The sequence below is a fragment of the Dicentrarchus labrax genome, unplaced genomic scaffold (assembly GCF_905237075.1).
Source record: "Dicentrarchus labrax unplaced genomic scaffold, dlabrax2021, whole genome shotgun sequence".
NCBI classification, from domain to species: domain Eukaryota; kingdom Metazoa; phylum Chordata; class Actinopteri; family Moronidae; genus Dicentrarchus; species Dicentrarchus labrax.
The window spans coordinates 17082789-17103432 of NW_026136721.1; the positions used below are offsets into that span (position 1 = coordinate 17082789).

General features: G+C 38.4%; 1 protein-coding gene across 1 annotated transcript; it reads right to left on the minus strand.

The window, feature by feature from the left end:
• Positions 1-8466: 8466 nt before the first annotated feature.
• On the minus strand, positions 8467-11835 carry LOC127355065 (transcription factor Adf-1). Its single transcript, XM_051385542.1, has 2 exons — positions 11641-11835; positions 8467-10466 (listed from the first exon to the last, which is right to left on the minus strand). The coding sequence occupies exons 1-2, from the start codon at positions 11774-11776 to the stop codon at positions 9808-9810; spliced, it is 795 nt and encodes a 264-aa protein (XP_051241502.1). The 5' UTR covers positions 11777-11835; the 3' UTR covers positions 8467-9807.
• Positions 11836-20644: the final 8809 nt, after the last annotated feature.

Genomic DNA, 20644 nt, shown 5'->3' on the forward strand with positions numbered 1-20644 from the left:
TACTTCAGCAAAAGAGCATTGCTTTTGTTCCGTGACCCTATTACAGAGTGATATATATATTTATCCAACTCTTTTTTTGAGAGATTTTGAGAGTTTACTATTTTTAGACTATACCCCTAATTATAATGTGTTTATTTTTTAAATTTTGAAGGAAGACATCAAAAAATATGTGACATTAAAGTCACAGTGTACACACTAACCAGGTCAATGTAGAGCCATCGATTTGTGGAGTGCAGAATTCTTGTCGCATGATATAAGATGTGTGTGTGCCTTGTTATATATATGTGCACTATCGGCTATGATATAATTAATTACCCCAACTCCTCAATTAATGACACTATTATAAAATATATAGTTCTTGTCCTATATACTATACATACTGTACACATGAATGTTACGCTGAAGTGTAAACACCACTTGTGTGACCAATCATACTGAGAAATGATTTCCCATGTAGCTATAATGAAGCTCTGCGAAGTGTCCTACTTATGCACAGTTGGCGAATGGGGACATTGTGTGCAGCACTGGGTTTGAAATCTATTTTTCTGTTTATTACGGAAAGATTCCTCATAAGTCATGACCCTAACTCATTTCTGAACTGTTTCTATGTACTTTTCATTTTTCATTTCTAAATGGGACTTTTGTAGATCAAATGTTTCAGTGTTTGTGTGAGGCAACACAAACAGGCCCCTACACAATTACAGAGTTCATACACGCTGCTTAATCAGTTTATTTGGTACTCATAATAGCTATGCAACAAATTCTCTTTGTATGTTGTTTTCACATTGCCCGAGAGATGTTAAATAAACTCAAAGGTAATTTTGATGAAAAGTGATTATATTTTTGGTTCTTCATTGATTTTAACTGTTTTTCTTTTAATGGCAGATTTAAGCCATCAAAATATTGTCTGATCACTGCTGTCTATGACATCTGTCTGATTTTAGAAACAACGTTTAAATCAGCAATTTAAAATATAGAGGCCTGTGTTGCCACAGCACACGCAAACCAAGGTTGACCTATCATGAAAAATGCTGAAAAACACTGTCCCTTGGCTGAGCCTAACTGCTGGCCTCTAGTCTAGGATGTCTTTCCCTCCTGCATGCATTCTTCATTTTAAGGGTGACTTTGATGATAATACCTACTGCAGATCACATTACCCAGGCCTCTGTATGTAAATCAGTCTCGTTTGGCATGTCTCACCCACAATTTTGTATAGACACACTAAATTTCACTGTATACATTTGTTGTCAACCATATCATACCATTACACATAGGCTTTGAAAATGTGACTGTTATGCACTGTTCCTTGTGACCTATCAGCCACCAAAGTATTCTGTGTGATGACATTAACTGCTGAGCAGAAGTTCAGCATGACCTATAAACACAGTTCAAAGAGATATTAATGTGTTGTGCCCAGCAATTTGTTTCAGACTTCTATAGACAGTGCAATATTAGCACTGTCTTCCTCAACACACACACTCACATGTGGCTTTCTCTTGCCTGCATCTGGCAGCAAGCATGACGCATGAGTGTGTGCGCGCAGGCATTTGACTATTTGTGCGTGTGTGTGCATTTCGTGCTTGTTTAAATAGTCTCCAAGGCTGTGTTGACATCAGCAAACATCCTCTTTCCTTCAGAAATATGTGTCAAACTGCAAAGTCACAGAAGAAGGGAAAAGAAAAAGGATTTAGTGGCATCTAGTGGTGTAGTTGCAGATCGCAATTCCCTCGCTTCACCCTCCCCTTCGAAGCATGAAGGAGAAACTACAGTGGCTGTGAAACGCGCAAAATACTTGAAAGGCCCATTCTAGAGCCACTGTTTGGTTTGTCTGTTCTGGGCTGCTGTAAAAATGTGGTGAATCAACATGGCAGATTCCACGGTGACTCGCGGCGTACATAGGTATAAAAGGTTCCTTCTAAGGTAACAAAACTGTAACGATTCCTATATTCAGGTGTTTATACACTAATGAAAGCATAGCTATGCAAATTATATTCCATTTCATTAATATCTCAGGTCATATCTCACAAACAGACAACAGTTTATCAATATCAACAACTGCACTTCCTCCACTGCTCCCCTGTCCCAAGGCGTCCCCCAGGGTTCAGTGCTTGGTCCTCTCTCTCCTGTTCATCCTGTACATTTTCCCCCTTGGTAACCTCATACGCCGTCTTGGTCTCCGCTTTCACTGTTATGCTGATGTCGCCAGCTCTACATCTCCACTAAATCCATAACACCCATAACCCACTCCACTCGGACACACTGCCTCACTGGAATCAAATCATGGATGCATGCCAACTTCCTCGAACTCAACTGCGACAAATCTGAAATAATCATCATCGGTCCCAAATCCCTCATCAAAAACACAAACAACTTCAGCCTCACCATTGACAGCACCACTCCCCACACATTTGCAACCTTAGAGTCATCTTCGCCAGCAACCTCTCCTTTGAACACCATATCAACCAAATCACCAGAACTGCTTTCATCCACCTGAAAAGTCTATGTGTGTGTGTATGAAGCAACTGTTTGTATCGGAGTGCATTTAAGGTTGAGCGTCTACATGAACTCACATCTTTTGTGTGTGTGTGTGTGTGTGTGTGAGAGAGAGAGAGAGAAAGAGAGAGAGAGAGAGTTGATGTTTCAGAATGCTTTGAGTGTGATTATTTAATCTTTTTTGTGAGATTAAATAAACGTGTTTTTTTTCAGTTTAGAAACACAGGAACTCACTTTACATGTTAAGACCTACCTACAGAAATACAAAAGTAAAACCAATTAGATATAAAATTATGTGTGATGTATGTTTACACAGGATGTCTTTTTACTGTCATATTTTGCTATTATGATAAATCAAACAGGTATTTATTTACATTGTCGCTGTTTTGTATTTTAAATATCCTTACGTACAAATGATTACACCATCAACCACCATATTGTTTGTTGGTCATGTGAATGTCCTCACTAGCCTTTCTAAAATTGACTCTGTCTACACTGTGTGTGTGTATCAGTGTGCTGACTAGCCATCTGCTGCCCTCTGTTCTATATAATGGACTATTCATCTCAAACAGCTGGCGGCTACACTGACCTCTGTGTATTCTCTCTCTCTCTCTGTCCGCTGTTCTTCTCTTAGTCTGATTATTCAGGTCTCCCACTCCTGGTGGGATCCCTAGAATATCACAGAATCATTTTCCAGATTTGGAAAGTCAGGGGCTTTGGTAGATTCTTTGGGGATTTCAGAGAACAGTGGTCATGGTTTTTCAGTCCAACTGTACCAGAGACGTGACACAACTTTAACCCTTCTATTATGTTGGTGAATCAGTTACCGTACATTAATTATATTCACAGGTCAGTTTTGACAGAAACTTTCTCTGACAGTCTTCTTTTGCTGTTTAGTTGTGTATTACAAACATGCATATATGTGTTTGTAGCCAGCTAAAAAAACAGGAGAAGCTACATTAAAGTTAAACAGTGAATGATGACTGTTTTCAACATCAGACTTGTCCTTGGAGCAGGAGTGAGTGGAGGATGATTTCAGAATGTTGCGCACAAACAAAAAACAAAATGTAACCAACTCAGGCACCAAACTCTTGTCTTGTCTCCTACATAAAGTTCGTCTGAGTCTGCATGTCACCTTTCAGACATTTTAGGAATCTCTGGTCTGTGAGAGAGATCATGCTGTTTTATTGTGTTTATCCAGTTACACACACACTCTCTTTCTCTATCTGTGTTTTCTACCTCTCTCGTCCCACCATCTGGAATAGTTGTCCCATATTTTTCTTTCTCTCTTTCTGCTGCCGTGGTTGTTTTCTCCGGTCAGGGCCTCTATCTCACTCTGCTGAATAAGCACCATTTTATGTCCTATGCAAGTTATTCATGTACACACACACACACACACACACACACACACACACACACACACACACACACACATACACAGAGAGGATATGTCATGCACTGTGAGCAATTATGAAAAACAAATGGCTTCCTAACAGGTTACAGTTGCAGCTCTAAAACGTTGTCTGCTGGCAGTTGTTTCTCTCTTAACCACAAAGGATTAATGTGGCAAATGTGTGAAACAGTCTCTCTCTGATGTTGAAACGAAAGCATGGGGGCCTGCAACAGTTGAGGAAGAAAGCAGGTCAAACATCACACTGAACCATGAAATATAAAGGAATAACATGCACATGTACACATGCTAATGAATGCAGCTTCGTCCTTTCAGGCATGGATTGATGTACACACACACCCAGATTATTACAGCAAAGCTCTGCTGTAGTTCCCAAAGGAGAACCCGTGGCTATTTTTGGCAGTGTGGAGGACTTAATACTCAGCGAGAGAGAGGGAGTTTATAGAAAAGGGATTGAATAACATAGGCGATCCCATACACTGAAGGAGAACCAGGATTATTTTTGGTATGTTCATTGGCATGATGGCATGGTAAGACAAATCAGATTTTTAAAGAAATAGTTTGACCCTTTGGGAAATACACTTGTTTGAATTTTGACAAAGAGTTTGATGAGCAAATGGACATCCGCGCTCAAGTCTATTGAGACATTTGTGGATACAGCCAGCAGCTGATATTTTCGACAGTGTGGGGAAACATTTAGATCTCTGTTTGAAGGTAAAAAACATCCACCTACAAGCAGTTTTAAAGCTCAATAAATATAACATGTTACAGCTTGTTTGTTACTGTATAAAAATCAAGTGTAAAAATGACAATAAACAAATACAGATATACAGACAGAAGAGTGGTCAACAAAATCTCAACACAAAAACGAATAAGTGCATTTCACTTTTCCTCTAAGGTTGGATGATTGAGATTATACGACATAGCAGTGCCCTGCTCGTGAACATTTGTCCCATTCTGGAAGAAAAAACACATTTAATAGTTCAAAGTCTGCTTCCCAGCTCTCAGTCAGTGCAGAGTTCCTCTGGTAATCATTATGGAGACAGTGTCCAGCTGTCAGAACCACAGAATTCAGTTTTATTGTAGCCTGTGCTTTCACAAAATAATATGCTTCAGGAGCTTCTGCAATTTTAATGCAAAAAGCGCTTTAATTTTGACCAGCAGCGCACTGTACAGCTGGATCTATTGGCCAGGGGTAATGCTGAGAAACCATTTATCTCAGAGATGAAAGGAATCCTGGCAATGAGAACTCTGCACACACAAAGTCAAACGTGTTCTTCTGCCTGTGACCTTGAAGGAAACTCAAAAAAGCAATAAGATGAAAAGAACATAAAACGAAGACAAATGATGGGGAACCGTGTGACAAAAGCAGGAGAGAAAAAAGCAGAGGTGTACAGTATAGGTGAGAAGGAGGGAAGAAAGAAGGGGGGGGGGGCAAAGCAGCACAGCTGCCCTATAAAGAGCACGAGCCGCTTTTTTCGTTTCCCCCTCATGCTGCTCTCGCCGCATCCACGTGAGAGAGGAGGGGAAGGAGGGAGGAGACAGGGAGGTTGGGAGGAGGAACGTGAAGAGGATCAGGACCGATGAACACCGCTGCAAGGCTATCATGCTCCATCCTTTTGCCCAAAAATCCAGCTTCACCAGTTGTTCAGTCAAATATTTAGTTGTGATATGTGATTAAAAGCAAGTAAAAGAGAAATACCACAGAGGATGAAAGAAATATCATTTGTTGTTGCTATTGTTATTAAGAGTTGTATAAAACATCTTTACCACCATTTGGACCTTTAGGGAAAAAAAACTATAAAAATACAAGAAAAAACACAAGATAAGAAGTAAATGTTGTCATAAATATCATTACAAATGTAGACAAACCGCGCATTTACATCAAATATACCATCCAGTTCCACCAGTATCAAAGACATTCATTTTTCTTGTTTTTTTAAAAATATACTAACAAGAGACAAGAAAAGTGACAAGTGACAGAAAAAGAGGGTTGCGCAGATGGACACACACACCTACTCTCACACACATATATACGCAAACACATGCTTGGACTCAGGGTTTAAGCTGGTTTGGTGATTTTCTTGTCTAATGAGTTGGAGATAGAAATAAATCTGTTATGTGAGGTTTCTGGCTGTAGGAAAGGGGAAATTCCACTACTTCAGCCATGTTTCAGTCGCAAAGAAACCTTGCGGGATCAATCATCCTTGTGCAGAGTCCATCCACATCATGTAGTTTAAACTAAAAAAGGATGTGGAGGGAATTCATCATACTGTGCATCTGGACCAAAGGCAAACATTTTGCTAATATATTCTCAGGTATTGGGTTCAAAAGTTCAAAATAATGCATCTTATAATGTGACCCAGACTGAATCTGCACGTTACTCCAATTGGAAATAACCCGTACGGTAAGAAGCAGTCTCACAATGATTCATAACCTCAGTAGTCATGCAAGTAGTTATTTTGTTGGAGTAGGCTTTTGCTTCAAGGAAATGGTTGATGTCTCATTTAGAAGCTTCTTCTAAAACCAGCCACAAAGAGGAACTAGGTCTCTGAATATTTAAGAAATTTATTATTTCTTAAAGTGTTCAGTTTGGCTATGAGAACAAATGTGAATCAGAAAGTGTTGGGTAATCACAGTTACCCCTTAGAAAGAAACACGTGTTATAGTCAGCTGCTTGTCTCTGCGTGTGAGTGTGCGAGAGACCGGTATGGGATTTTTCACCAGAGCTATATCGGTATATCTGTGTTACGGACACTGGTGTCTGACTTAATTGAAATTGCCCACCAAATAAGCTTTTATTTAATATTTTAGATAAAAGTGGAAGAATGGCCTTGAGTTTCTTTATTCCATGGGAAAAAACATTTAATCATTTTGAGTTTTTAATATAAATTCTGAATTTGATTATCAACACTGCTTTTGCTCATTCTTTTAAAATGTAATTAAAGTCCTTAAATTATATATTTTGGTATATCCTTTGTTTGACATAATACATTAGACATATTAAGTACAAGTGTTAATATTATTATTAATGATGCCTCTGTTCTATTGAAGTGTACCAGTAAGACATTACAGTGTGACGGTGAGTCAGGGCCCTGAAAAATGTCCTCTGGACTATTGTGATAGGAGAATTAAAGGCTGTTTCTCACTTCACCTGATGATGGTCTTGATGACGACTGAGTCACAGTTTCATCATTATGTGGATACACCTGCACAGTTATAAATATCAAGTGCAACTAATCAAGCATTAAGTCTCAGCACTGATTTCCTGAATCTGCTAGTAGGATGATCATTAATTTCTAACAGAACAGTTTCAACAGTTTCTCTTTCTGTTCAATTTGCACTTCACCTTCTAACTGCGTCTTATTCCCGGTAATGTCGCGCTGGCAGCATTTCCCATCATTCTTGTTTATGTATGAAAGCCACAGTATTCTCTGTCTGGTCTAGTCTGAGCCATTTCTATCTCAGAGGGGCATTGTGTCCTCCCTCTGTGAAGGACAATGTTCCAGCGTAAGTGTGTATAAAACTGTGCACGTGTTTAAATGTGTGCATTCTGTGTGTCCTTTCTTTTATTTGTGGGTGTACTCAAGTATGCGTGTGCGTCTGTTCACTGGTGTCCATGGCTGTTACATAATGACGTTTTACCAAAGTCACCATGAAGGTCTGCATCTGTGAAGTGACTCATCCTCATCTCCTTGGACAGCAGCAGCAGAAAAGATAGACGCCAGCGCCATCTACTGCACAGCCTGTAGAAAAGCACTTCTACAAGACAATACACATCTGTTTATTATTTACATTTGTGAACTTATTTTGTGCTTTCCCCTCTACTACATACATGTCTGCCAATATATTGCTTCATATACCACACTCCTCAAGATATGAGGAGGCAGTTGTCTGAACTGAAATATGGGAAAATCACATTGGGAAAAGTGGATGTATAATGCTCTGCCCATTCATTATTACCATTCAGATGTTTCTAGATGGACGGATAGTCAAATCCACTACTAAAGCAAAAGCAGTGAGTTATACAAGTGAGCCACAAAAAGAGTCAAAGTTCTCCTGTCTTATGCAGATAGTTTCAGTAAAGAAACCACAATAACCATACAACATGATTAATCTTGAAACCAGACAGACGGACATTTAAATACAATTCACCATCAATTGATCCTTTGATCACAAACGATTGTTTACCATCAGTTGATCATTGACAAAGAGACTGGAGGTATTTAGATCACTTATTTCTCTGATTTCATTTAAGAGAATACATTATAGGGATTTTCCAGATAAAAATACTCAAGTTGTGAGAAAAATGGGTCTAACGCATCTTCAATTACTGATTTCTTATAGTGAACAGGACATCAGTGGCTACTTGCAGAGTGAAGGATTTGAGAGCAAAACTAGGCACATTGTGTTGACTATAACAAGAGTTAACACTTGTTTTGGGAGGGAGCTCTGGTGAAGGCTCATTCAGAGTTAGCAGTACATTGTTTTGCTTACAGTAAGGAAATGTTGCCCAAGTTTTCAGCTTCAGAAAGCAGCAGTGATCAAGCTTGCAGTCTGTGTGTGTTTCTGTGTTTATTTGTTGAAAAGGGTATTCACAAATTATACTGCATTCACGATCAGAAAGTGCAGCTTCTGGGTTGTGTTCAGTACATTTGTAAAAACAATGATTCTGTTTATATCTTTCATTATTTTTAGCAATATGGTCCGGTCAAAATAGGTTTCTTCCGAAACTGATATGTCACTAAAATATCCACATATTGATTTGAACTTCATATTGTGCACCACATCAACTGTTACTACAACAGTAAACACACGTTACCATTAAATGCTGTGAAAAATGTCATAATTGAGTCAATGGAGAATGACTCAAAAATCTTAAAACTGCTGAGATATATTGTTTTCACTGTTCGTGTTGTCCAACTTTTAGGGGCCATACACAACACACAGCGTACTGTATATACTACAAACTATACTCTGGACAGTAAATTAATATGCTATTTACACTTTCAAATAGTCTCCTCTTAACTTGCATTTGCAGAATTAAACTGTGACAGGAAATAAATGAAAAGAATTATCTCCAGGAGCTCCAGGGCAAACTGAGTTTTGTGAGTAGGTTAAAATCAGTAAATAGTCTATTGGACTTGGATTCCAAGTTTATCTTATATGAGGTTTATCATTTATTTAGAATACCATTCCCAATATGGTGCATCAAGTGAAATCTTTTTTTATCATCTTTTAAGACATTTTTTGAATGTCGATATGTTTCTGTCATGTTTGTTGTTTCAGATAGAACCTGAAATGAAGCTGCACCAGCTAACTCACTGTTATATGTTGTTATATTGGCAAACAATGTTCAGTAGCAATTACAATATGAGTATATAACACTTAAATAAAATGTTTTGGGTCAACTGTTCTTTCAGGTTAGGTGGTACATATTAACATATGGACCTGTGGATACTGTATATTACTGTCTGTAAATAATCAGTTTATCAAATATAAAAAAAACGGTCTCAATGAAGGCCAGACTTGATGTAGCTATGTAAGGGAGGCACCTTCCTCATATGAACAATGGATGATGCTGAAGAAAGTTCAGTAGAGTAATGTTTGAGTGCTTAATGAAACTGCATTTTAAGTCATTAAAATTCAAACTCTTAAGTGAACATGTTGAGTTCTGCAGTGATGAATACTCAAAAGGATAGCGCATATTGTAATCTTCTCCCTTCTCTTCTTCTTACACCTCTGAACACCTCATATCCATGAGCCAAAAGAAGACCATGCATGTGTTTAGTATTATCTACATGTAGCAGGGTCGTTCTATCGCTCTCACTTACATCTGCCTCCCTTCAGATTAGCTGTCACTTTCCATGTGGGGAAAAACGTCAACATCGCAACACAACAGTCTATTCAGTTTCAGTTTTAATTTCTGGGCACACTGTGTCCCGTGACACACAAACCGGACACTGCTGCCCATCGCCAAACTCAACCTCATACACAATATGCTCAATGCGGCACCGTAGCAGCCGCTTCTTCGCTGGGGGAAGTCTCTTCAGAGTTTCCGCCAGGCTGCATCCAAAGTAGTCATCCTCGTCTTGACGGGCGGTAAGTGAGCTCATCACCTGGGCCTCAAATTCAGAGAGCTCTGAGTTTTCTCTCCTGGGGCGAGAAAGTCGGCTCCTCCCATGCAGGGTCTGTGAAGGACCAGGTGTGGGTGTGTGGGGGCGCTCGGAGGGCATGCTGGGTCCTGGTGTGAGCCTGCAGTTCTCCTCAGGTGTCACTGGGTGTATCGCAAGGCTGACCGCAGCGCTGCAGGAGGGCACCTCAGCTGCAGGAGGGCTTGGCTCAGAAGCCGAGGGACTGTCCGTTTCAGAACTTGTGTCGTGCCCCGTGTTGGAGCATGCCGACCTCCCCAGGACGTAGGGCTCGAGGAACTGAAGCAGCGGCATGAATTTCCACGTCCTCTTGGGCTCTGCTGCCAATCCGCTTCGCCTCTCCTTCTCAGCGATGCGCTCCTTTCTGTATTTGTCTCGGAGATTCCTCCACTTCTTCTTAGCTTCCTCTTCTACATGCGCAACAAAACCAAAAAGACAAATTAGCCTAAAGGTACATCCCTTGTCACCAAGTCAGAGTTTAAAAATCTATTTACTTTTCTCATAAGTAGGCGAGCTAAAAGGGACCTGTGGTATGTAGAGCTCAGCGACAAACACCGCCAAATCAGAGGAAAATCTGTGCCTGTCTGAGAGCACACAAGGGCTTCTCACCAGCAGCAGACAGTAAAGAGCGAACCGGGTAGTTACTTTGGTGGCGGCCGGACAAACTGATCAAACACTGTCACACACACACACACACACTATAGACAGTGAATCCACAGCGTAATGAGTCTGTGTTCAGTTCAGCGTGTATCTGATCCACCAACCAGCACTTATTTTATCAAGAAATCTTAATTGTTGAAACAATCTTCCTCTCATTCCCACGGTCCTCTCCCACTGAAAGAGTGCAGCTACAGCAGAGCCTGAGTGAGTTGAAGCAACAAAAAGTAAAGTTTGTGCTGAATAGTTTATCTTTATGGACTATATTGATGCCAAATTGACAAGAAGACTGTGGCCATATGAGGTACTTTAGGTTGTGTTTCTTTAGTTTAGTTTAATTTTATATTTTTTAAAAGGGACTTTGGAGCTAGTGTGAAACCCACAAGTTCAACACAAGACACTAAGATAATTGTGTAGTACAATAGAGTGATCTGACTTTAAAGTCATGTAGTATGTCCCATGACTTACACTACTCACACAAAGTTAGGATGAAATTTCAGAATGTACATAAAATGCACTATAACCTTTCCAGGTGATCTTAATTTGAACTTCTCTACTGAAATGCCCTACTTTCATGATATAATATCACTGTAGCAGCAACTTTTTACATCTTCCAGAAATTTCACCCGAAAGTGGAATATCCCTAACTTTTTGTGAGCAGTGTAAGTATGATGTGTTTTAAGCTGTTGTGGAAACACAGTGAAACCATTGTTGTGGTTAGCATTTAGCCATGTTGCTCACGACAGATACAAAACACTTTTACTGTAAACAGGAGGCTTATCATTACAGTAGGAAGAAAACAGGTGCACAAGGGCATAACGGAGTCAGTACACGTGAGACATAAGGTTACACTCCGTTGTGTTGTGGTCATTCGTGCTGCTAGTATTTGGCAGCCATGCTGACTGTAGCACGGGTAGAAACACTAACCAGAAATCCCAACTTGAGGAGCGATACAACGCCAAGCGACTGCGCGCCAATGGACGTCTTTGTGCTCCCTCATGGCGGGGTTGTACAGCTCCGGGAAGGTCTTCACGGCGGCGATCAGTCTCTCCTCCATCTTCATGGTTGCAACCTTGCGACTCGGTAAACAGAGGAATGCTACAGTGAAAATGTTCTTCCGTCTTCCGGTGGAAGAGACAGACGGCTTCCGTGATTGGCCACCGCAGCGTGACGTCAGGCAACTTTTTTGACAGATATATATTTAATATTTGTTTTTAGAGTTTTGCGTTTTTAATAGTTGTCAAATACGTTTAAAATCACTATCTACAAAAGTATAAAAGCAGGGCATTCTTTTAAGAATGATTTTAATCAAGTTCATTATGTAAATTTCATCTGCCATAATGAGAGGAATGTGTTTTGATAGTGAAAGGTTCTTTTGATAATCAAACTAGAAATAACTTCTTCTCTCAGGCTGTAAGATTAGTACATTTTTCCTCAACAATTCATCATACAAATTAATATTTTATTTTAAGTTTTTATGACTTGTTAATCAATTTTTGTTTTGTTTTTAAAAGTTGCATAAAGAGAACTATATCTAAATTGAATTGAGTGTTGTTCATATATAGTATTAGTGTTGAAAGTTAATTGAGATTAACCTTGAATCCTTGAAAAGTGTTGTTCCACAAAACACAATCATGAGGAGAATAATTATTATCCAACACAATACAATTTGTTAATGAAAGTTAGCAAGTTTTACAGGGAGTTTTCCAACAGAGTTAGGACAATAGAAAAGTTAGACCTTTAAAAGTAATTGGGGGAAATATTCCATATTCCAATTCTTCATATTCTTTTAATCCAGTTAATAATTTGGTGAAATACTGTTCATCTATTGATGAGAACATATAAGAAGCTCTTGACATCCTTTCTGCTTTAACATATAGATAAGTCCCTGGCTAACCAGCAGTTAGACCTTTTTTTAATTGCTTCAGTAACAGGGAGAAGATTATTATCCATAACTTTAATTCCAATAAAATACAGATTTCAGCAAGACCAATGTTATTAAGGGATATAATTTCACATGTTTAAACCTGATACTTCAGACAGTCTAGATATATCAGATAGAGCTGAAATAACTTCTTTCTAAAGGTGCTACAAAGACATGAGCTAAAAAGACAAATCACCGAAGTAAAAAATTGTTTGTGTAATTACAAATAATTTGAATTCTTATTTTCTCAGTATTAATGCCTCTATCTTACTGACTACAGTAGTGCTTCTAACGCTTCAAAATAAATGAATACACAAATAAATGAAAAATGTGTTAGTCACTGGAGCAGAATTAAGACTCTTCTTAGACTCTTACATCGAGTCACAGAGATTATTTTTGTTCCATAGAGCAAAGAATCGAACTTTTTCACTGATGCAGTTGGGCCAGTAGGCCCATTGCAACACAAATGCTATGAGTAATAAATTTCTTTAAAGATACATGAAGTTCAGCCTATTACCAGGAGTATATTACTTATTTTGCTAATTAACATGCAGCCTAATAATAGCATATACTTTGTCATCTTCCTAGTAACCTGTTCCCAGTGTGAAGGAGGAAAGCAAAGAAAAGGCAGGATGAAATAAAAACATGACTTTAGCCGCAGTAGCTGAGTCTCTGTGCACATCTGGAGGTTCTTATGAACTGTCACCTGATAGAGAAGTGTGTCCCCATCACCCTAAAACAGATATTCCATAACTTCAGTCGAATAAGTACAGTTACAGTAAAAATAAAGCTAACTGAATCAGAATGGTTTAAACTGGTCTTCACTTGGATTTTATTTATTACAGCTAAAACTTATTTTTCTGGCTGCAGAAGGACATTTATGCCACCATATATTTTTTTTTCCCAATGAGCACCTGTCAGAATATGCATCCAGTGAGAGTAACAAGTGATAAGTGAATGAGCTTCTCATTGTGAGCCAATGTGAGTGAATAAAAGAGGTGTTTTTTTACATTCCAGGACATTTTTTTGAAAAATATTTTCCAAAAATAATTAATTGGAACTATATTTTACAACACTACAACAGTACAGCACAGATGTATTCATCTGGCCAACTTATTTTAGCTATTGATATACTGCAGCTATACAACCATCTTGTTTCAATGTTTTCTTGAATTAATATTTAATCTTTATTTTCAAGTAAGTAATCTGTGTTATTCAACTTATACATTTCTTTAAAGATACATGAAGTTCAGCCTATTACCAGGAGTATATTACTTATTTTGCTAATTAGCATGCAGCCTAATAATAGCATATACTTTGTCATCTTCCTAGTAACCTGTTCCCAGTGTGAAGGAGGAAAGCAAAGAAAAGGCAGGATGAATTCCTCCCTGCAGTATCCTTTCCTATCAGCAGAGGCCCTCAGCTCCTGGTTCAGAGTATTTTACCAAACTGACATGACCTTAACATCTAACTTAAATGTCCTGAAAATGGAAATAGAAACTAATTTCATTTATTGCACCGTAACAGGACATTTATTCCCAGTCACTTCTCAGTACAGTGAGTGGACAGGCTGTTAGGGTTCACATCCTCTTATCTAACTCTCAGACCACGAGACCTTCAGCTACATAGAGGAAAAGACTTCTGCTTTGAAACAGCAAGTGTGAAAAACAAGGTTCAGCTGCTGTACACTCATTCCACACTCATTCATTTGCAAAAAAATGCTTTTTTCATATTTCTGAAGAAAGCCTTTCTTCCACAACACTACTTAGGTGAACTGAAACCAGTCCTGTTTCTTTTTCTCAGGGCCTTAAGTATTTTCAAACTACACTTTAAAAAAGTAAAGAAATGAAATCCAGTGTTTTCACTTTCATATTATAATTAGTTCTGCATGTTTTAAAGTAAAGAGGAATTACCGTCATGAGCTTTCAGTCATTCACTGAGGCAGGGCAAAAATAATGCAAGAACACACTATTTGTTCACTCATACTCAGGGGTATTATAGCCCCATGACATGTGTTAGACAATACGATAATATCCTTTTATAGTTACATCATTAAATAGTTTTCTTTTTTTAATATAAGTTCACGTCATGCAGCTGTAAATGACTTCAATAGAAAAATGGTCAATTCTATTTTATGACACTGTAGATGCAAATATGATATGATAAGTTTTCAAAAGCTACCCTGAATAATACAGTACTTCTAAATAACATTCCTCACAGCACTTTGCAGAAAACAACTGTGTGGCATTTGAGATTTTCTTTTTGCTTTTGTTGAAACAACAGAGAAGACCTTTTCCATGTATTGCATCTCTGTGTGTTCAGTGTGTACAGCGTACAGCAGATGTGTGGCAAGTAAGGAACAGTGACCTCTAGTGAAATAAATATGTAATAATATAGACATTGATAAAAGACTGAGGATTACATTTGTAAATGTAGTAGGAGTTCAGGGTGTGAGAGGCTTTGAAACAGAATATGTGGTAAAATAGTGGCCTGGCGTTATTGTTACCGTCTTTAAACATGGTCACTGGTTTATGAGTTTAATCTTATATAAGAGAAAAAGAAAACTTGGTTACTGGTTTTACGAGACACAACTAGAATGTTTAGTTATATCCCAGTTACTGCACATTCAAAGGACGAACTTGTTGTCCCATTTCAAAAAGTTCTTAAATTTCAGCCAAGACTTGCAGCTTTCTTTTGCCCAAATTTAGAGAACACAACTGAAATTCACCAGACTGAACTCCATTGCCGGAGCCAACTGATGGGCTTGGGAATTTGTGTGAATGACACTGTCAGTACTGTTATGGTTCCCTCAAAGTCCCACTGTGCCAGCACTGCTGCTCATTAGTCGGCTGTAAAAGAATATGGTGTTCCAGGCTTGTGGCTCTGTAAATGTGAAACACAATATTCCTAAAAAAATAAACAACCCTTCTCCTCTTAACAACATGCTGCTGGATAATTATGAGTTTCAAAAACTAATCTGTAGAGGCAGAAGCTGTTATACAGCCACAATTCTTTATTCGTTAAAAAAACATAAAGACACACTACAGGTCATCAAATTCAGTTTTTATTTGATGTAAAAGAAATTTATGACAGACAACATTCATCCATCACAATCGCAATTCTGTGGCTCAGGATACAGAAAAATGTTAGTTTGTTATGTTTTATTGTTATTTCACTGTTGACAGTGAACTAATTAAAAACATTTAAATGAGACATTGTGATCCAGAAGAGTCTAAGTTGTGCTAAATATGTTAAACACAATTGAAAAAACGTACTTTTAGACAGTATCCCGTCCTTTATTGCTGCATCACACTCCAATTTACTCTTGATGTTGGAGAAACAAACATTGTTACAGCACCAGCTTTATGTTTGAAATATGAATTTCTGGACGAAAAATCGAGTTGGGTATCATTTGCTTTAAATCTTGTTGCTGCCAACTTGCGTCCAGATATTATATAATCTATAATTTTATAATGTGTGGACAGAGAAAAACTTGCAGGAGCTGTTTTAGCGGAGGTGTGGGATAAGTAAAACATTTGAAGTTTACTGTTATTATTTAACAAAAAATCTATTTCAACTCTCTTTTTATAGTAAAAATGTGCTGTGGAGCTCAAATTCACCCAGCATTATAGTGATATAATCGTTGATGAACACCAGCGTTTGTTGTGTTTGAATGACATTTTAATGGCAATAAAGGGTGGGGTCCTCATTTGATTTCCAAATGGCTCTCTACATGGCGACCTCTGCTATATTCATCCATCTTTTTAGAGCTCCACAAAACTCATTCAATTTCCATTAAGTTTCTCCAAACAGCTTGTGCAGCATAAGTTGTGTTTTATGGACAAACAACTGCCCTGAGGGTCCAGCAAGCCAATATTTACCTCAGTATCTCCTGCGCTCTGGCAGCCCACAAACCAACAGCAGCAGGTATTCGCTGTAGAAAGCCGAGATGGAGTTGTGAGGAATAACACTGCGTTGTTGCTCCCATAAACTTTCAATGTAGCTTTGCCAGATACGGAGCTAAAAAGATAAGATATATTAAAGTATAAAGAGAGAGATATATATTCTCTAAGGTTTCCTGTATCTGCCTTATGTTGTATTGAAAAAGAAAATATTGCACCTAATGCCTGCATATAAGGTGCATGTGTTTCCTGATATGATAGCAGCATTGCAGCAGATTCCACTGGGTGCTGTGGGGAGTGAATGAGAAGATAAGACAGAAGGAGGATGGGTGATAAACTCATATTTGGATGAATGCTGAAATTCTCACCCCACTAGGCACCATTAAATGAAAAAGAATCTCCAAGTAGCTAACCAAACACCAACTTTGCATATGAATAGTAAGAATATGAGAAATCATAACCATAGCTTTAATAATAAGTACATCTGGAACATGAATTATTCATGAGGCATGAATCCCATACAGTGAGGGCTGTGTGAGGGAGCGTGAACATTATGGCCTGTATGTGTTATCTCCTCGACTCCTCTTCTGTTTTCTCATTAAGCAGATGGGTGAGGTACAATATTAAAAATTTTAAAAGGTGTTATTTTCTGGCAACACTCACTCATTTCCTCTTGCTATTTGTTCTCCATAAAATGGGCTGTTTGGCGTGGTGGCAGAAAGAGAAACAAACAGGCTGTTTTTGGTTGAAGGTGCAGCAGTCGGGATGACAGAACGTGGGCCAATGTTTGCTCATCTTGGGAATGAAAGACTCCTCTGACTTTGCAGAGGATTTAGAAGTTAGACAAGCATGTTCATACACACACACACACACACACACACACACACACACACACACACACACACACACACACACACACACACACCCATACAAACAAATAAAGCCTTCTGACTCAATTCCTTCTCTTCCCTGTCAGTCCTTCTGTCACTTTCTCCTTAATTAGTTTGCCTCCCTTGTTCTTCCCATCTCTCTCCGCTAGTTTTCTCTCCATTCCATTCTCTTGCTGCCTGTCCTCCTTTCAAAGCAAAAAATGTTTTACTCTGCAACAAATAAGATTCCACATAGTTTCAGTGGGGGAAATTTGAGTGCTCAGTTTACTAAGACGAGGTACAAGTTGTGTATTTCGTTTGAAACTGGAAAGAAACTTGTTTTCTACCCAGCCAGTGTCTCTTTGTCCATTGAGCTTTGAGATTTATCTGACTGTTTTTTATCACATTGTCTTTTTAAAAAAACAAAACAAAAAACACATTTTAACATTTTAAACACTTGCACATTTTATGCACCCTTTTTCTTCCTATGTTTTTTGTTTTCTGTCTCAATGCACAAGGCAATATTGGATTTGCACTGACTCGTATTGAACCAATGAGCTCAACTAAAATAAAATGCCTCCTGCAAACCCTGTTGAACAGAATAAACTCATTCAGACATAAATGTCTAGTTGAAAGGGCTGGTTTCAAGCTTGCTCCAATGAAATAAACTCGTTCACATACTCTTGTGCTCTTTTGGGTGGTGCATTTTTCTCAGGAGAACTATTTTTGCAGAGTTGATGTGCACTTTGTGGGCTTATGCTACTGTTGCTTACAGTATAGAGAAACAATCACTGTATTAAATAATGTGCCAAGTGCTTGATGATTGTCCATATTTTTTAGAAGAGTGCCCACAATGGTTTGCATGATTTAGAACTCATATTGATGTCTCCTTAGTTCTCATAAAAATATTATATTAAGAAATCCACATTTGCACTGATAACATTTCTACATTTTTTAGGTGCTAACTCACCTAAAGCCCACCCTGTCAACTATAAGTGAGATTTGTGCTAATGACTTTGCCGCAGTAGCTGAGTCTCTGTGCACATATGGAGGTTCGTATGAACAGCCACCTGATAGAGAAGTGTGTCCCCATCACCCTAAAACAGATATTCCATAACTTCAGTCGAATAAGTACAGTTACAGTAAAAATAAAGCTAATTGAATCAGAATGGTTTAAACTGGTCTTCACTTGGATTTTATTTATTACAACTAAAACTTATTTTTCCGGCTGCAGAAGGACATTTATGCCACCATATATTTTTTTCTTCCCAATGAGCACAGAATATGCATCCAGTGAGAGTAACAATTGATAAGTGAATGAGCTTCTCATTGTGAGCCAATGTGAGTGAATAAAAAGAGGTGTTTTTTTTACATCCCAGGACATTTTTTTGAAAAGTATTTTCCAAAAATAATTAATTGGAACTATATTTTACAACAACAAATCTACAACTACTACTACAACAGTACAGCACAGATGTATTCATCTGGCCAACTTATTTTAGCTATTGATATACTGCAGCTATACAACCATCTTGTTTCAGTGTTTTCTTGAATTAATATTTAATCTTCAAGTAAGTAATCCGTGTTATTCAACTTTTGAGAAAGTTCAAAAGAAATGAGCGCAAATTGAACAAATAAATAGAAGATTATATCACACAAATATCATCATCATCATCATTATCGCCACCATCATCATTATCATCTCTATCATCATTGACTTTCAGACCTGATATGGGAGAATCTAAAATATTCATGGAATCCCAACAGGTAATCAGAGCTGTAATCAGGTTATAGGCTGCACACACCCACACACACACACACACACACACACACACACACACACACACACACACACACACACACACACACACACACACACAGACAGTATGTCTCTACACAGTGCATGCAGGTTAACAGCTGCTGAACACAGGGCTGTTAAATATTTCAGGGGGTACACACGTTCTCTCACCAGCCCACCTTCCCTGCCGGCATGCTGAGAGGTGTTATGCCCAAAAAGCATGTCCATGACTTATTAATGCCACAGCAAAAGGATGTCGAATGATGAATGATGGAAGGAAATAATAAGAAATTGTGCTCATTATGAAGGGGAGAATTGTAAACGGTGAATGATGTGCGTGTTTATTCCAGTGTGCTCATTAAGACAGAGTTTGTTTAAAAGTTTTTGACAAGTTAACTCAGGTCCTCAGTGTACTTCAATAAAGAACAATAAACTTCACTCAGCTTGTTCATGCACACAGAGGTTATCGTGTCTCTTTGCTACTTTTTCTTTTGTGCATAATGTTTTGGTTTTATTTCCCATTTGTGTTTATGTCTGTCCTATTTAGAACAAACAAACAAATGTTTGATTAACAGGAAGAGATTTCTTGATTGTTTTATCTTAATGATTTCTTTGTCCAACGTAAAATTTTACTTTTTCAGACACTATGATTTAATATGACAATTAGACTGTATAATTAAAAATGGATGTCTCCGTAATGTCACCCATAAAGTACTGGAGAGCCGTTGTGAGGCTCAGTGTGGTCAACTCTGGCTGTCGCTAATGAAGCCCGGTTACTGAAAACAACCGCCTGTGCACCCACCTCTCACTGAAAGTGCCCATGCCCTTAATTATGCATAACTTTTTGCCTTTATATAAACATCAGAGTTGTCATGAACGATCGAGGCTTCATTTGCCAGTCACGGAGGTTGCTGCTTGGTCCAGATCTACTTTATCTTCCATCAGGGGGACACCATGGCCCATGTCGATGTGACTTGTGGATCAGAATGAGTCCATGGTGAAAATTAAAATTTTATATTTTTTATGTTCAATTGTTTGCTAGTTACCCTCTACCTCTGACAAAATGCAAGGAAGCTTAGCAGTGAATGTCGATAGTTTTTTCTGTTTATTGAACACTTCTTCTTAAGATTTTGGGGCATTTTTGCCTCTATTGGCCTGCGACAGTAGAGAGACGGACAGCAAACATGGGAGTAAGAGAAGGGAATAATGCAACAATGGTCCCTGGCTGGAATAGACCTGCAATTATATGGTCTTAATTCTTCGGCCACCATGAAGCTCTGACGAAACGTTGCCTTTTAAAATAACTTATACAGGAGGCCCACACTCTCAAGGGCTATAGGTGTTTAGTTTACGACTAGAAAGTGTGACAGAATAAAGTTTGTGTCTTGTCAGCAGTATTCTTGTCACTCTAGTGAGGGTCAGGGCAGCTGTTAAGACA